The sequence below is a fragment of the Cyprinus carpio genome, chromosome B7 (assembly GCF_018340385.1).
Source record: "Cyprinus carpio isolate SPL01 chromosome B7, ASM1834038v1, whole genome shotgun sequence".
Classification (NCBI taxonomy): domain Eukaryota; kingdom Metazoa; phylum Chordata; class Actinopteri; order Cypriniformes; family Cyprinidae; genus Cyprinus; species Cyprinus carpio.
In genome coordinates this window covers 14,399,335-14,417,103 of record NC_056603.1, presented here as the reverse complement: position 1 = coordinate 14,417,103, position 17,769 = coordinate 14,399,335, and the positions used below count along the sequence as shown (strand labels likewise).

General features: G+C 37.5%; 1 protein-coding gene across 4 annotated transcripts in view; it reads right to left on the bottom strand.

The window, feature by feature from the left end:
- Positions 1–16,660, bottom strand: part of shroom4 (shroom family member 4) — a 40,497-nt gene extending 23,837 nt beyond the window's left edge. Inside the window, exons 1-2 of one of the 4 annotated variants that reach the window (XM_042727388.1) lie at positions 16,392–16,528; positions 11,163–11,277 (exon numbers count right to left, since the gene is read on the bottom strand). Coding sequence is in view for 2 of the 4 variants with exons in the window: in XM_042727386.1 (XP_042583320.1) it covers positions 16,392–16,517 (126 nt within the window). In the remaining 2 variants the exon portion in view is untranslated. Of the gene's footprint in view, positions 1–5,774; positions 6,032–11,162; positions 11,278–16,391 lie in introns of those variants that run through there. The other 3 variants (XM_042727386.1, XM_042727390.1, XM_042727387.1) reach the window with 3 other exon arrangements.
- Between the last annotated feature and the right edge of the window lie 1,109 nt (positions 16,661–17,769).

Here is a 17,769-nt window from a genome sequence, read left to right as displayed (position 1 = left end):
CTTTTAAAAATGCAGGACAGAGGGGTCAGAAGTCAAACATACATTCAATGTATACAGCCATTCATCATACACGCATACAGACACACAATAACAAGTTATTCCATTAGGGACCCTCCTACATAAAATAGGACAAAGGGTCAAAGACCAGCTCATACACAATCACACTTTCACTCAGTCACGCACATATAAATCCCAGCTTCCAACATAAACGCACACCTTTCATGTTTCGCAGACACATGCATTACAGAGTATCATATTCATTTTTAGGTCTTACATTAGAGCCCATTTTTCTTTAAACAAACACTACCATAAAAAAGCACACAGCTAATGCCACAAAGCTTTCAAATTGAAGTCACATTTCTCTTTTTAGTGATGCAAACCAGGGGATTCAAACTATAGGCCTGCAGGCCACATTCGGCCCGAGATATACATTCTTACTATAGCGTTAATAGTTTACCAATATACAGTATATATACACACACTATAAAAACACTGAGTGTTTCCTTTCATAAATGCCTCAAATTATAAAATGGTTCATCATGAAATATAATTTAATTTAAAATAGTTTTTTAAACAGAAATGATGCTTGGAATGCCAAAGTAATGGGTTTGATTCCCAGGGACATGGATAAAATTGTCTGCCAAATGCATATATGTAAAACTAAATAAGAAATCATGAAAAGTTCAGCATGCAATGACCTAACATCAGAATATTTTATTTTCTTTATTTTGAATCAGAACCAGTAAACATGTTCCAAAGTAAAAAAAAAAAAAAAAAAAAAAAACATTAATAATGTTTGGATTCACATGCCAGCATTTTGCAACAAGTGAGCCCCTGTGTTTCAACAATGAAACCAAATCTTACTGAAACATGTTCACACTTTACCATTTTGTAAGACTCATCCAATGCCAACTTACTGGTCTGCATTGTAGAGTAAACAGCTGCACATGTGTTGTGTGTGAATGTGCGTATGCAGTGAGCATTGCAGGAATATTTGATTGTGGTTTTTGAGGAGATCAAAGACAGAACGTGTCCAGAAGGGCATAAAAGGAATATTCATGTGGCCGGAATAAAATGCTCAGTGGGGTTCATACTTCACAAAATATTCAGATTTTGTCTCATAAGCAGGTCCAGACAACAATCAGAAGATGTTTTTGCATTTTCTGTGCTGATCTTGGGGGAAATCTACATAAATCTGAGAAATGGATTTAGACAGGATAAAATATTTAAACAGACCTGAGAATACCCAGTAGCTGAATGCATAATGAAATAAGCCAACATATTTAATAACCCGAACACACAGAAAGAGTTTTGTGAATAATGGACTTTCTGATTCTGTGGAAACCTGAAGAGCTCATAAAATGTTCGTTTGTCAACTTAAGTGACCTGAAAGTGCAAACACTTTTTTTAGAGACCAGAAATGTTTTTGAGACATGGAAACGGAGAAGAAGATCCAGACAGACAAATAAAAAAAACTAAAAAAGTAATTTCTGCATGACTGGGGCTACGTTTACATGACAACGATGTATTTAAAAACGTAAAAGTTTTTCACTTGCGTTTTTAAAAAATTTCACATATACACAACATCATTTTCAAAACGATTCGCGTTTACACACATCCGCGAAAACGGCCAAAAACAATGTATTACGTAAGCCAGGCCAGTAGCTGGCGCTGTCAGCTTGTTAGTAAACAGTAGCTGTAGGGAAGAGATGATTATGTGTTGTGTATGATGCATCTCCGCTGTTGGATGTAATATTGGTGAAGTAAATCCACACTTTGCTGAAGAAGTGTTAGCAAACTCTTGAGCAGCAACAACAGTACCGTATACTCCGCCTTTGTTGTGTATGTTTGTTCGCGCTTGCCTTTAAAATCGACATGTACTACGCATGCGCATGACGTCGCTGTTTTACATGGAAATGTTAACAGTGGCGTTTTCAAAAACTTGCACTTTGAAACCCATTTTCAAAAATATGCGTTTCCAGTCCCCAAAACACTGTTGTCGTGTAAACAAACAGGCAAAATGCATAAAAAGTTTACAGTTTTTGGCTGAAAATGTTGTCGTGTAAATGGACCCTGAAAGACTCTTTGAGGACTCAGAACAAGGGTTCCAGAAAAGACCTCATAAATGTCTTTTGGATAGCTTTTGATTCCTCTTTAGCATATTCTAATGACCTCCTGGGAAGAAATGAAATGAATATTGCAATAACATCACTCAGAGATGCTGACTGAATGACTGTCTTGTTCCCACAGGCCTGCAGTCTTTCTCCTGTATTCTGCTGGTTTAAGATGCAAAATAGCTGGTTGCATGTAATGGAAACATTATTCAGATGTATGGTCACAATTACAGCCTCGCTGAGGACATTGCACTCTCTTGCTCCGTCCCTCCTTCCCATCTGCTCTAAACAGACTGTTTCCACGGGATACTATAATCAACATCCTCAAAGCTCTTCAGACTGGACCACAGGGGCTTCGTCTCAATTCTGAGAGGATCCACGTGTTTGTTTGTACATGCAACACAGAGGACACTTGTTTGAATAACTCTTTTTCCACTTGGTTTTCAACTGAATGGATGTGTGTTCCAACTCAGAGACCTGAATTTGCCCAGTAAATCCAATAAACTTCTGTGCGAGTCTAAATGAAACCGGTGTACAGTATGTTCTCCAGGTGCACTGGTGCAGGAGAGAAGTGATGTGGCCTGAGTGACCTTCCATTAGTTCATTAAACTCAAAACAGTCTTTTTCCACCCTAAAATCCAATCTGCTGCACATACTCCACTGGAAAAGCCCTGTAACCCTCATAGCAGGTATGTTTTATGGCACATGTAACACTGTTGTAACACTGTTGCACAAAGAGAACAAATTCGCATAGTTGGCAGGCATACCCAAGTGCCCCCTTGGCAATAAAACAAACTCACACGCACCGTCTTACCTCATAAGCTGCCAAAGTGCTCAGAACTTCCACAACTCCCTGCGAGGAAGACCGGGCAACCAAAATAAAATGAGAAGGAAGAAGATAAAAAAAGCGTTCACCGGCTGTCCTCCACTAAATCGGTTTAACTGATGATGTAATGGCACTTCATCCATGAATGTTCACTTTCAGATCTCGTTGGATTATTTAGACGAACTTGTCAAACCGTTGGTGTCAGCTGGTGCACACCACACGGACCTCACTGAACTTCTATCCCTCGCTTTCTTTCTCTTTCTCTTTCCTATATGCCCACCCAGTAGTCTCATTCTCCCACTCTTTCTTTCCTTTCCCTTGAGCTCATGTTCTCCTTCGAGGCTTGATAAAAATAACTGCAACCACACCTATGTTCCATCAGACTTGTGTGTGTGGGTGTGTGGGTGTGTGTGTGTGTGTGTGTGTGTTTGCGCGTGTGCACGAGTGCTTGTTTGGCTTGGGCATGGGCACTGACTTGCTCCCTGGTGATCATGCAATAAAGTTCACAAAGGGACCTTTATGGAAGGTTGAACAGTCCTACGTGACAAATCCATTTCGGTCTCCCCATTCCTTTAATCTCCCTCAGGAGCGACCACTCCTTACATGCCATGCGAAGAATAAGAATTTCCGTACCCATTCTTCAAACGTGACCTGGTGGAAAATACAGTTGAGGAGGTGAATGTTAGGAGAACTTTCTGCCTGAGTATTTTTTGTTTATAAAAGCACCCCAGATGAGTAGTGAGGGCAGAGACTACGGCAAATAAACAGCACCACTGTGGCTACTTTCCAGTCACTCCTTTTTGAGATAAAAAACGGTCTGAGTTTTAGCTAGAGGAGGCGAGAAAGGCCTTAAATTACAAGAGAAGGACTCCAAAATTATAAGTCCCATTATGGCAATAGTTTAAATACAATAATGGCTTTGAGAGGCTATTCCTAGTTATGCTGCCAGTGTACTGAAAAATGCATTTGCACTCCCAGGCTCGGAGACCATAGGAGGGAGGGGTGTCTGTTTGTGTCGGACAGTGATGAAGCAAGCTAGTCTTCACCTCTCCCTGTACAATATGATTGCTAAATTCAGCACAAAGGACATGTGGGCTGACTCAGAATTACACACTGCATACAATCCAGTATTAAAAAGGTAAACACCCCAGAAAGATCTCTCTAGTTCTGAGTCAGTACATAGTTTAGGGCCCTATGATTTCCGCAACTCAGAATCCAGTCATAAAAACAGAATTTACTGTATAACGCAGAATGTCATGGAATTTGAATAAATTTTGGATGGATATATCAAAAGTAGGTCAGTACACATCAAAACACGATATGGACTAGTGTCTGTGAATATTAAGCCACAAAAATACCATTTAAATATGAATCCTGTATGTTCTGCATGACTCTGTGTGAATGAATGGCGTGGTTTCATTTACAACACACACACACACACTGAAGCGCATGTGATGCTCGCTGTGTTTTCAGCTTCTGACGCCTCAATATGAACACAAACATTATCTCTAGAACTGCTCTGAGAGTCACTTCATGAACATTTTACTATTTGAGTAAAACTATCATCATATCATATACAAACAGTAACCTAAAAGTCTTCACACCAACTCATCAAAAAAAGTTTGGTTTACCTTGAAGAAACAGTTACAGAAATAGTACTTAACGTAATGATAGTACTACTGCTACCAAGAAAATTATTAAAACATTATTAAATAAATTATTTACCTGAATTAATTTAGATGAAAAATGTAAATACACAACACAGTGTTTCTAAAAAAAAAAAAAAAAAAAAAAAAAAAAAATTATATATATATATATATATATATATATATATATATATATATATATATATATTATATATATATAGAATATATATATATATATATATATATATATATATATAATAATAATAATAATAATAATAATATATATATATATATATATATATATATATATAAAGTAAATTAGATGCTTTTGATTATTAATATTTAATAAACCATTAAAATGGAATCCAGAAAATTTGCAGAAAACAGAATTTCATAAGGCCTTAAAAATTTAATTTTGTTAAACTTTTAATAAATTGCCGTTTAATATCGTAAGTTTCATGATTTCAATTAATTAGACATGCTTTTTGATGGATAAAATTGACAATTTATATTTTAATTGTATTTATTTTAAATTGAGTATAGAAAAAGTAAAACTGCTAATATGCTAATCAGTTGCTAAGGTGTTCAGAGTGGTTTTAATGCATTGTTTCTGGTGGTTGCTTGCTTGCCCATGTCAAAACATAACTCACAAAGCTCTATATGTTGGGTGTTTTTTGGCCAATTATATCTTCCACCAAGCATGTCCAACAGCAAGTAAAATTAATTTCAGCATTAAGGTTGCAATGTATTGAAAGTAATGACCGATCATTTCTTCTGTATTGTGAACAAAAAAAAAAATAAAGAAGAAGAATTTAGGGTGATTCCATCTATTGGTTTTTGATTGGACGGAGGCAAATCTTTGTAAGAAACAGGCAGTGCTAAATGATTGGAGGAGTCCGACATGTCACCAAAACATCCATGAATGAATCATTCACAACAAGAAAATTTATATGCATTTATAAAATAAATACAATAATTTCTACTTTATGTTGACTAATTTTTTTCTTTAGCAAATGTATTGCATTTATTTCCAGAATAATGAATTTATATTTTCTCACTACCATACAGACGTCCACTGCTGGTCATTTCAAGGTTTAATATAGCCTATGCATAATACATGCAAAATCCATTAAATCATGCAACATACATCAATTTTGGTTACATTCGTAAACAAAGCAAAAGGTTTACCTGCATCAATACTTCACGGATCACATCAGTTTTTGTATTCATCATGTATGAGTGTGAAAACCGATCTGCAGCGAGTAGAGGGTCTATATGGACCATGGGCCTCTGCAGCAGTGAAGAATGGGCTCCCTGTCTCCCAGTCCCAGCATCAGTCCTGGCAGCATGAGGTCACCCCCTCTATCGCTCTATAAATAACAGGGCGTTGCTCTTTGGCAGTCTGGCTCACGGCCCGCCATTGTGCCACAGCTGGCCAGAAGAACGGTCCGTCTGAGCTGCCTAGAGACCAGAAGGCTCTTACCAAGCATTGCCAATCCCACAACAAGCAAAGGAACATAGGGAATACAGGGAACAAAGTTGCCCGTTTTATAGGAAACACTGGCTACAAAAAGAGAGAGAGATAATAGAGTGCAGAACGGACATGTCAAACAGTATTTTATGACATTATGTTCCGTAAAAGTGGAATAAGTATTTCATGTTGACTGACACTAATCTGGGAGGGTTCAGTCTTTGAATAAACTCATTTGTAAAGGAATCTGTCATAACATTTTTCACAAGACCTACAATATATGTTTGGACATCACCATTTTTCAGCAGTAATTCTTCAGCTTTTTCCAGTGGGACCTTTAGAGGAGGAGGGCTGTCCAAGAACACTACTCTAAAACAAGTGCTGCTTTATCAATGCCTTAATGGTTTCCCCAGTCAGAAAACCATGAACAGAAAACAGCCAGAGGTACGCAACCCAGAAACAGCCCCAGAGTATAAGGCTGACCTGTTTTTATATGACAAATGTACTTTTTACTATATATCTTGTGCTAAATTACATACATGACTCTTAACACAACAGCCGATTTAAAATAATGAAGAGACTCTGAACCCCACGGGAAATTATTCGCTGACTTGTGGTCATGGAAAATGGAAAGAAAGGTGTAAGATAATGGGGAAGTGTGTGAGACGAAGACATCTTAGGCAGGTCTAGGAAGTGTGGGGAATATGGGTTTTGGCTCTGTTTTGCTCTACACTTATCCGGACGGAAACAACAACAGACATCACAGCAACTGGAGCGTGGACAGAGAGTTGAAAATAAGTCACATGTATGTGTGGAAATGCATATGCACCAAAAGAAAAAAAATCCATTGAGGAGGACAGAGAAGGGTCTATATTCCTACTAAAGTTTTACTTATAAGTTCAGTTTTAAAAGTCAGCCAAAAGGAAATTTAGACCCTAGCTGGAATAAACACATATCCTGAGCTATTATAGCATGAAGGGAAACTTAAGACCTCAGGAAAACCAAAAACATGCCATGTATTTATCATTAGTCGTATTTTCTTGCATGAAACATAATAATGTTCCAAACTGGCTCACTGCATAGCAATTTGTTCCCCTGCAAGTGTTTATACATATTCAATGTGAAAATTAATACCAAATGCCAAAATCTAGGGGGAATGCAATTCAGAACATCAATTCAAAAAAACACAAACATACCCTGACGCACATAGAGTATATATACACACACACACACACAGCTATCCTAGGCTTTGCTTTCATTCCACAGCAATCAAAAACAGAGTCAGTGGGTCACTCTGGAAACCCCATAGTGCCCAGAATCCGCCAGTGGCCTCCACAAGACGAGGCCTAACAGCTGCCATTCCCACCCAAACTTCCCCTCTCATTCCTGGAATCTTAAAGGATTTTGCCTTGTTGGTGTGTTTCCTTATGGCATAAGAAGACTTTTCATACATGATTGTAGTTTGATGTGCTTTACAAAGTCAGAATATTAAGAAAGAATAACTAAAAAGCTATGTTTCATAGTACAATGTACAAGTACAAAAAAAAAAAAAAACAACATTAAAAGGGATTCATATTTTTTTACTTTACATTGTCTTAAATATAACCATTTCCCCATCAAATTATAAGGTAGTACATGTAGTTTTTACTTATAAAAACATTTTATATTTATTATATTTTTTTCACAGTAAAATTGTATATGTGTACATATATGTGTGTGTGTGTGTGTGTGTGTGTACTGTATACACATATACAGTATTTAAATATTTACTTTGAGTATAAAATGCTACAGTAAAAACAATGTCATTGGTTAAAGGGATAGTTCACCCTCAAGGTTGGTGATTGCCATTGACTTCCATAGTAGGAAAAAAAATACTATGGAAGTCAATGGCAACCACCAACTGTTTGATTACCAGCAATCTTCAAAATATCTTCTTTAATGTTCAACATAAGAAAGCAACTCATACAGGTTTGGAATGGCATGAGGGTGAGTAAATGATGACAGAAATTTTTTTATTTTTCTGTGAACTATCCCTTTAACTACAAATGTTAATTAGCCTACATACTTTTTTTGGTTACAATTACTAAAAATGTTTTACAGTGCATAATGTGGTACAAACTATTGAAAGACCAGTAACAGCTAGGCCAATAAAACAATTGATATTTGGCCATTTTGAGATTTTCTTTTTTCCAGATAACTTCTGCAAATTGTGAATTAATATTTTATATAAAATTGTTTCAGTTATTTTACATGTCTCATTTGACATCATTAACTTAAAAGTTAAAATTTGATAATTTTGCTGAGGATCAGCTTTGACTTACACATTATCTTCTCATTCATGGAGGCATTTGTGCTACACAACAGGGACTGCTGAGCAGTTGTATTAAGCTCTGTAAGCTGGTGGTCAGTGAATGCATTCAAGCACCCATGCTCGTGTTGCGGTCTTCTGCTGCTCATAAAAGAGAAAAGAATGAGGTTGTGAGACCTGAGTCCTCTGCAGCACGGCCTTTGTCTACTGTTGGACAAGGATTTGAGTCTCCACTCAACAAAACAACCAAACTGACAGACTGGCTGACTGACAGATGTATTATCCTCACTCAAGTCCCCTTTATCTATCCCAACACACACACAAACCTGCTTTATCTGGAGCTAAGAAAACACCTCAGCGTTACAGCAAAGCAGAAACAAAGCTCCCCCGCTAAGAACTGAGTGCTTATCAGAATGTTTTCCTTCAGTATCTGAGGTCACCGGTACAGGCTGGGACACCTCTGTCCTTGAGCTGCGCTGATCTCACACACGGCATGGAGATGGTAGTGATGGATAGGAACCACCGGAAGGGTGATTCTGCTCTAAGTAAGAGTTAAGACCTTGGGAATGCAGGCGAACCTGGAAAAGTGATATACTTGGATGCATTCAAGGTCAGAGTGGGTGAGAAGATCACTGCTGGCTTTTAGCTCCTTCATTTATGAGGAGAGACAGAAGAGTGGGGGTGGAGAAAGAGAGAGAGAGGCAGAGAGAGAAAAGGTGGGTGAGACAGCGTCAGTGAGAGGGTGACAAAGGCTTCATTCAAGGCTCAGGCTGGGGGAAAATGAGAGAGCGCTACCTCAGTGTGTTGAGCTACGACTGAGTCTAAAGTTCCATTGTGCTCCGAGACTTTTAAAGGTGTGACACGCAGCCATGGGTCACCACTGGAACTGAATCAACAGCCAATGACCTATATTCACAGGAGAACATGACCAAAAGAACAAATAAGATACGAAAGAAACGTAGTGACCAAAAAATAACAATTAAGAGGAAGTGCTCATAAATTCAAGTTGATAGAAATACACCAAAAATGATCTAGTCCGTCACACAGTGTGTGATTTACAGTGCATGTTTTGTTTCAAGGAGACTCATGAGGAAGAAATGCCTTTCTGTGGAGAAACATTTTATCACATTCCTGAATTTGTTTGCCTTCTACAGTCTTCACTGCTAAATGCTGTTTGCATGGACTTTCTTCTCAAATCATTAAACCAGCCAACACTAAGTGGGGGGGGGCATAGCTTGATCACTGAAAAAAAGACCAAAACACCTAATCCGAAAGTCAAGACACATACTAAATGTTAAACATTCACAGCACAGCACTGCAAAGATCACCTCATTATCCTGACTGCACTACTTCAATAACAGCAGTCATACATTAAAAACGAACTCATTCAAAATGCCCCAGCTGAACAAATTATACACTTAACATGTGAATCACTACACCAAAAAAAAGTTTAAAGGGACAGTTCTTCCAAAAATGGAAAAACTAGAAAAAAATAATTTAATCATCCTAATGAAGTTTAATTTGAGGCAAATGGCATCCGCATGCATATGCATATATATATGACAACAGGGAAAATTGAATACTGAACAATTTACATTAAAAGCTATAACAAATGGCTTCAGAAGACTTGGAATATAGGATTTTACTGTGCTTTCTGATCATTTTGGAGGTAACCATGTCAGTCCCCTCAGCTACTGTACATAAAAAAAGTGTTGTTATTGTTAACTAAAACTATTAAAAATCATTTTCTGTAACTCAAATAAATAAATGTTATAGTTTTAAAAAATATCCTATAAAACACATCGAATTATACAAATGATCACTTACGAGAAGTGTTTCCAAAACCTCCAAACAAAATTATGCAAACAATAAAGCATAAACTATAATCACAGGAGCCAACTACCTGAACACAGAAAACTCTGAGATTATATTACCAGATACATTGAGCACACATATCAAAGCCTAATTAGACCACATTAACTGACATTCATCTTGGAAACCCAACATTCACCCAGAGTCAGTGTTAACACAACACTAATCACATACATGACACTCAGCTCAACAACCAGCCTTTATTGTTGAGTTACTTGATCACATTCTTAACTCAATACAGCTTACTTGACTCACTTAAATACCCATTCTTTAGACGATCAGGACAACATTTCCACAAACATCCCAAAGTGATCAATCATGCTTTAGATGTGCACTGGGAAAACCTCCACCTTTTGATGCGCGTCCAGAAACAGCAGTGTGTATGTTCTCATAACAAGGTCTCTCTCCTCGAGAGGTGCGAAGCCATTTTTGAAGTGCAGCTAAGAGGAAGCCTCCTGACGGGCAGATATTGTCTTTGAGGCAAATTAAAGGAACATCAAACCACTTATTACTTTGGTGAGCTGGATTTTTATTGGAGCAACGGACGTGTGCGCTAATACATGAGGTAAGATCTCTAAATCGAATGCTCACAAGTTTCACATGCTCAACATCACCCCATCACTCTCCATTATTGCCCCAATTGCAAATATTGAGTGTATAGCAAGCCTCATTTCCGAAAAAGACAATGGTGGATGTCAGAGAGTCAGCAACCTTTGGACTGAAGTTAACTTGGATTGATCCATCACTGTCATAGCAGACATGGTGAGAGGAGGGGCATCATGATGGCTCAATCTAAGACCTGTCATCCCTCAGCTTCCTGCCATTTATGAATACGGCCATAGTGTGTCTTTTGAGGTCATAATGTGTGTGAAGTCGCCTCAGTTAACCTCCTCCACACACACGGATCCCCCTCCCCCAGACTCACCTCCCTGGGAGCAAAGAGGACTTTGGAGTGGTTTCGATGGCTGGTTGAGCCCAAATGTTGGATACGAGGTTGGCCGACAAGCTTTTGGTGGAAGCGTTTGATGTGGTCAGGTCTCCTGCAGAACACAGATGAAGTTTGAAAACGGACTCCCTGATTATCATTTACCATGTGTCTTCACAGAAGATTCTGAAGACCACAAACTTGCATTTCATCAGGCTGAGGTTAAACGGTAAGTTTGTAATTATACCAAATTAGCAAAGACATAATCATCTCCATGCAGGCCGGCGATCAGTTACAATTTTCCAATTCAATCCCAAAAATCTTATGATTAACAATAGGTTTCAGTGGGAAAATATTGTGTCAAAGAATGGAATTTTTAGGGATGCACTGATATTGAAATTGAGATAAGCACAACTTACACAACTTAAGTACACAACTTAAAATTAATTACAAGAAAGCAACCATTCTCATGTTTAAAGTAAATTTAGGCATCAAAAATGTATATTCACATTTAGATTTATTAAAGAATACATTTCAATAGTGTTATAATATGATTAGACAAACTTTAAGTGACCATTAGATGACAGATAATGCTTGAATAAATTAAATAAATAGGGTAAAAATAGCAAAAATAGGAGAACTGAGCATGCACAATTACAATGAAAAAAACAGTTGATATGATACATCAATGATATAACATTGATGAGACCTTTAAATTTAAAAACAAAAAGTCTGATAGCCCGTTTACATCAAATGTCTGGTAACAAATATATTGTGAATCCCTATTTTTTTTTTTTTATATATTTTTCTCTTTTTCTCCTCGCACTTTATTTGTAAGTTTTCAAGTATTACAAAATGTTCTAATATTTCAAAAATAGTTTAAATAACATTGTGTAACATCACATAACATGTGACTATATTTAAAGAAAGGGTCTCAGAATAAAAATAAGAGACTGTCAAAATAAAAGATACAATTACCCCCAGGTAGAAAAGCATAATTAGTTATCCCTAAAAAAAAAAAGTTACATTTTTCACATGATAACTTTTGACAATATTACAACCACCATTTAGAGTTTCCATTTACATTTATAACCAAAACTCAAAGAGTAAAGAATATTGCAGTTATTAATAATTCCAATATTATCATAGCATGATGAAGATATTATTATAACATCATATTGCCAGGTCAGTCCCTATACACTACAACCTTTCCTATTCCGTTTAACCACTCACTCAGAGAACAAACACACAACTGACACACATGCCTCACTGATTAGAAGTCCTGTCACTCCCAGCTCTGTTAAGAGACCATGTGGAAACACTGCTGAGTGTTTGTGGTGGAGGGGCTCAGGCATTAAGACCCCAATATCTCTTCCACCATCAAAGCCTCGCTGCCCAAGGCAAATGCAACGGGAGCCAAGCTCACATTCCTGTCATATATCAGATCCTTCCCACACCCATAACCAGCTGTGGACTTCACCGCAATCAACACATCGTTCAAAACAAACAGCCTTTTATCAAATAATCAAAGAAACAATTTATTTACTCTATTAAATCCAATTGCAATAACAGTGGAAAAAGGAAGCATTACTGTACCTCTTAGGACTGATGAGCTGCACACAGCAGTCCAAAACTGATATGATTTAACTTTGGGAAGCTATCCAGAAACAGAAGTATGCAGTTACTGAGTAACAGAATTGAGGAAGTAATCCCACTTTAAACAAAGATCATATTAAACAAAGGGATGATAAAAATGGAAGAAGAAGTGGAAAATGGCTTCAAATAGAGTGCAACAGTCAGCTTCTGGAAGCAAAAATCAATTAGTTTTCTCCATAGAGCAATGGATTTTTAGCAATAATTGTATAAACAAATCTAGACAGCCCTACCATGACCTTTGAGGTTCTTAACGGCATATGCTTCTGAAGATGCAACAGTAAGTTAAATAAAATAAAATAAAATGATTTTATTTTATACTCGTGGTCAATTTTATAGATTTTTCAATTATTAAGTTTGATTGTTTCATGGAATGAGTAGTTCATTCCTCATAAATTAATTTAATATAATTTTTCTCATTTTCAAATAATTTCTGGCTTTGAATCAAAGTTAGTTATGTTGTGATTCATCTCTGAACTGTTTGGTTTAATGCATGGTTTAAAATTTATGGAGAGGCTAAAATGGAATAAATGGAAAAAAATACATCCGGAACTAAAGCAGTTGTAAAAAACAAGCAGTCAGTCTACCACTGCACTGTGAGTTTAAACTGCCAGCAAACTTAAACCATTAACATTTTGCCCTAGTATAACATTTCCATCTCTCTGTCCAAAATCTTCTTGCTTTCACCTCAAAAACTCCAGCGCCTGAGAATAAGTTCCACTGACCGATTAGGAGTGGGAAGAGAGGGATGACTGGAGTGCCATGTGGTCTACATAAACTTCATAGCAGAAAAAGAGAAACGCAAGGAAATGCACAATGTTTCCATCTCCACTTTAACAGAAGAACAAAAAAAGAGAGGGAATGTGAGGGAGGGATGATTAACAAAGTGGTGAGGGGGGGGAAGCAGCAACAATGAGGTTTTTATACATAAATCAGCCTGTTCTTCATGTTCAATCAATGACAATTTCAATGCAAAACTCTTTGAGGTTTTTTTGGGGGGGGGGGTTACATGCATTTTACATGCATTTTCACAAGTCTAGTTTTTTGTAATGCTTTGGACAAGTTGCTTTTAAACCCCTAAAAATGTTAAACTCAAAATTAGGGATGTAAGATCAATTCAGTTCATTTGAATTCCATTGGAGTCCATTTTAACTACAACTTTCAGACTTTAACATTCCACAAAAGATACCTACAGTAATATGTCCAGTCACTGTTTGTGGTTGATAAATCTTGATACCATTATATCTTCTTGCTGCTGGCTGAGGTCAGAATGACCCATCATGGGATTTTAATTGGAGCACATGTTGAACACCTGGGGGTAGTGTTGTGTCTGGCCTTGGGCACCAGGTCCTTATGTTTGCTGTTTGAGATAAATGTCTACAGAGACCACTGGGGGGTTCAAAATAATGTCCTCAGGGTGCAAAGATGGAAGATAGGATCAGAGAGCAGAACACACAAACATGCAGGTTGTGCTTTGCCTCCGAATCAGATGGAAAAACTATCAGTGTGAGCGGCAGTGGCTGGAGCCATGTGCCCCAGAAGGCTCATGCAAACACAGATAAACAATGAAATCCAACGCTGAGGGAGCCTCTGTATATCATATTTATGATGACATCCAAATAAAGTCCTCACATGCGAGTGAAGAAACAGGTCGACACAGATGCATACAGATGCAGGGTTATGCATTGGACCAAGCATGTGTTTCAGTTTAAGCGGTTAACAAGTCCAGCAAGTAAATACGAGGTTATCAGATTGGCCATGATTTAACCCCCAGAAAACCAGGGGTTGACACTTACTGAGAACGAACCAGCCAGCTACAAAACCTCACTCATCTCTGGTGCTTCGCTTAAAATTAAATTGCGCAATATTACAAAAAAAAGCCAACACTGCTAAATCTTTTAACAACTCAGTTTTATCTCAGAATCATTAAGGCAATCTTCATCTTGAATGCATTTTGATCCTGCTGGCGATTCACTGAGAAACAATGATCAAGTGACATGTAAATGTCAAAAGCCTGGAAGGGATAAAAGGGACAATATTACTGCTGAAGTCCCAAATGTTAAAGCACATTAAATTAAACACAGCAGGGCAAAGAAAAGACATTTTACCAACTACACAGCCAAACCAGACTCAATGCACATTACAAGTTATCAAGATGTTTTGAGAACCAGCATAAACAACTGTAAACTCCTTCAAAGACATGCTGGAAAGGCACAAATCAAATTAATTTCTTCCCTCTGTCAGACAAAAAAATACCAGCCTCCCCCTCATGACCCCCACTGACTGAGGGGGCAGAGTCTGGGAATGTGATCTCTGGGGGTCTTGTCCCCCCAAAATGTCTTCATTTAAGAAAAATAAATCAACACGTTTTGGTCAAATGCCATTGGAGAGGAAATGGGGGGTGGGGGGTGGAAGAAGAAGAAATAAAACATGATTCCCTTACCCCCCTGTGAGAAAAAAAAAAATCACTATTTGGAGAAGATGGTTATTAGTCATAGGTGGGTTAAATTATTATTATTTTTTAAATTAACTTAACTATTTTAATAATTTGAGAAATTGAAGTTGCTTTTTCAGTTATTTGCATTACGATGCATTTAAAGTGTGCATTTTAACTCATTATTACTAATTATTCTGTTTAAAAAAAATGTTTTGAACATGAGTAATTTCCTATCTGCCTCGGGCTCATATGAGGGTTTTATCTTAATTACTGCACCGTAGTACCACAATCCCAGTCGGTTTCACACACTCAAGATGAAGTTAATGAGCTGATGACACAACGCAGGAAGCAAGAGTCATGGTGTGCGCAGAGGGATCCCTGAGACACCTCTAAAACGGATAATTATTGCCACAGCCTTATTTTCATAATCCCACATCCTTTTTCTAACCAAATAGCAGCTGCAGTTTTAGCACTAAAATTAAAAGACAACCTATAATAAAAACAATAATAAACTCAGCAATTGAATTCAGATGCAATTTCTAGAGAGCAAGATGGGCAATGTAAGGGCAACTTAATTAATTTAATGACCAGTGATGCAAATAAAACATATACAAAATATATAAATGTATACTTAATTCACACAAAAATCACTGTAAAACACAAATTATTTAAGATAGCGGTCAATAGATTTTGTATATGATGTTAGTAGGAATGACCACTCTGACCAAAACTCATGAAAATAAAATAGCTAATGAGTACTTTGTGCAGAAGTCCAGTAACTGTGCTGTAGAAATGTGTTTCTTATGAAAACATTGATTTTTCATTCATTTCTTTTGGTTTTTATGGATCTTCAAAGTCAATGATTCACAGACCTCATGAGATTCATGATCTGCCATTTGTGAAAACAGTAATTTAGCAAGAGCTTTAAGGTTGCTGTTGTTTATATCCATGTCCATTTCCTCACCACTAAGTTTTTACAAAGTTCCCAAACATCCACGAGGGCACCGTTACAATTCACCCAAGCATAAACAGTGCGTTTAAACTTTCAGCACAATGTAATCAAGTGTTCGGATATAATCAGTAAGACACACACGAGCATATAGTAAGAGTTTCTAACTCTCTGTAAACTCCTGTCTTACTTTAGTAATGATGAGCGGCTCGCCGTGCTCTAGTCCTCCTTTCAGAGTGAATCCCCACGGAGCGCCTCCGTTCAGCTGCACATGGATGTGCTGGAAAGACACCAGCTGCTCAACGGTCTCCATCATGACTTCTGTGCTTTCAGCTCCGTCCGATCGCCATGTAATCACGACCCAACTTCATCACGACAACCGGAGACTCCGGGCATGAGAGGACAGGCGTTGGGTTGGCCGGTGATGGGCTTTCCGTGGACTGTTAGCGGAGGAAGTGCTTGAAAATGAAGAGTGGATTTGAGTGGCAGATGGAACGGCCAATTAGAACAGCGCGTCGCTCTAACCGACCAATGAAATCGTACCAGGGGCGGGATTTTTATCGACCGCTGCATTGTTCATTGTATGACTGTCTGGGAAAACTGAGGAAAGTTGGCCGTTATCAACTCTTGGGTCATAACTTTCAAACTACAACGGCGGTAATTTACATGAAAGCTGGACAGGAGCCTTTAAAGTGTTTTCAAGTTAACTGAAATGTTTGAGATTTTTACAGACATTACCTCAAAAGACAATTAAATGAACAAGCAACTCTCATTACGTTACTCCCGCATTTTTTGGGACTCAATTATTTATAACTCTGTTATGTGAAATGATCACTTTTTCTGTTAAAAAAGGATAATTATTTTCCTTAAGTAGTGAGGTGGGAAAAAACAAAACTAGTGCAGCAAATGCAATAATGTAAGCTGTGGGAAAAACATGAATAAGATAGCATGTATATTTTAAATTAATATACATTCAACTTTAATAGAGGGTAATTACGATATAATGTGAAGCCTAACCGTGCTGATATACCGGAGCCCTTAAAAAAAAAAAAAAAAAAAAAAAAAAAAAAAAACCGAAAAAGTGACATAGTCAAGAACATGTAAATATTTTTTTTAAAGTCACCAAAAAGTGTATTAAACCTTAGACATAAGCAGTAGAGAGAGGAGTAGAAAAGGCCACTTGGGGGAGCTGTTGTTTCAAGTGCTGTAGAAGTGTGACATGCTGTGTTGTCAAGTGGTATTTTAACCATTTAGTAAAAGCTCAGCCTGCAGCAAGCAAATGTGTTCAAAGCTTCAGGATGAGCACTTACCTTTCTTCACTAATCATTTCCACATTGATGAGCAGCTATTTCCTCATCCATTCAGCTATGTGATTAACAGAAGTCCAGTGATGTCCAATTTGTCATGTTGTTAGGACATCTGCATTCAGCTATTAAGCTGGAAACCAAGTGATCAGAGACTGCAAAAGCGTGTCTCAATCGATTACCTGTCAAACACATGAGTGTGGAGAGAGTATGTATAGTAACACACACTCACACACTACGCTTGATCAGCCAATTATCTGAAGA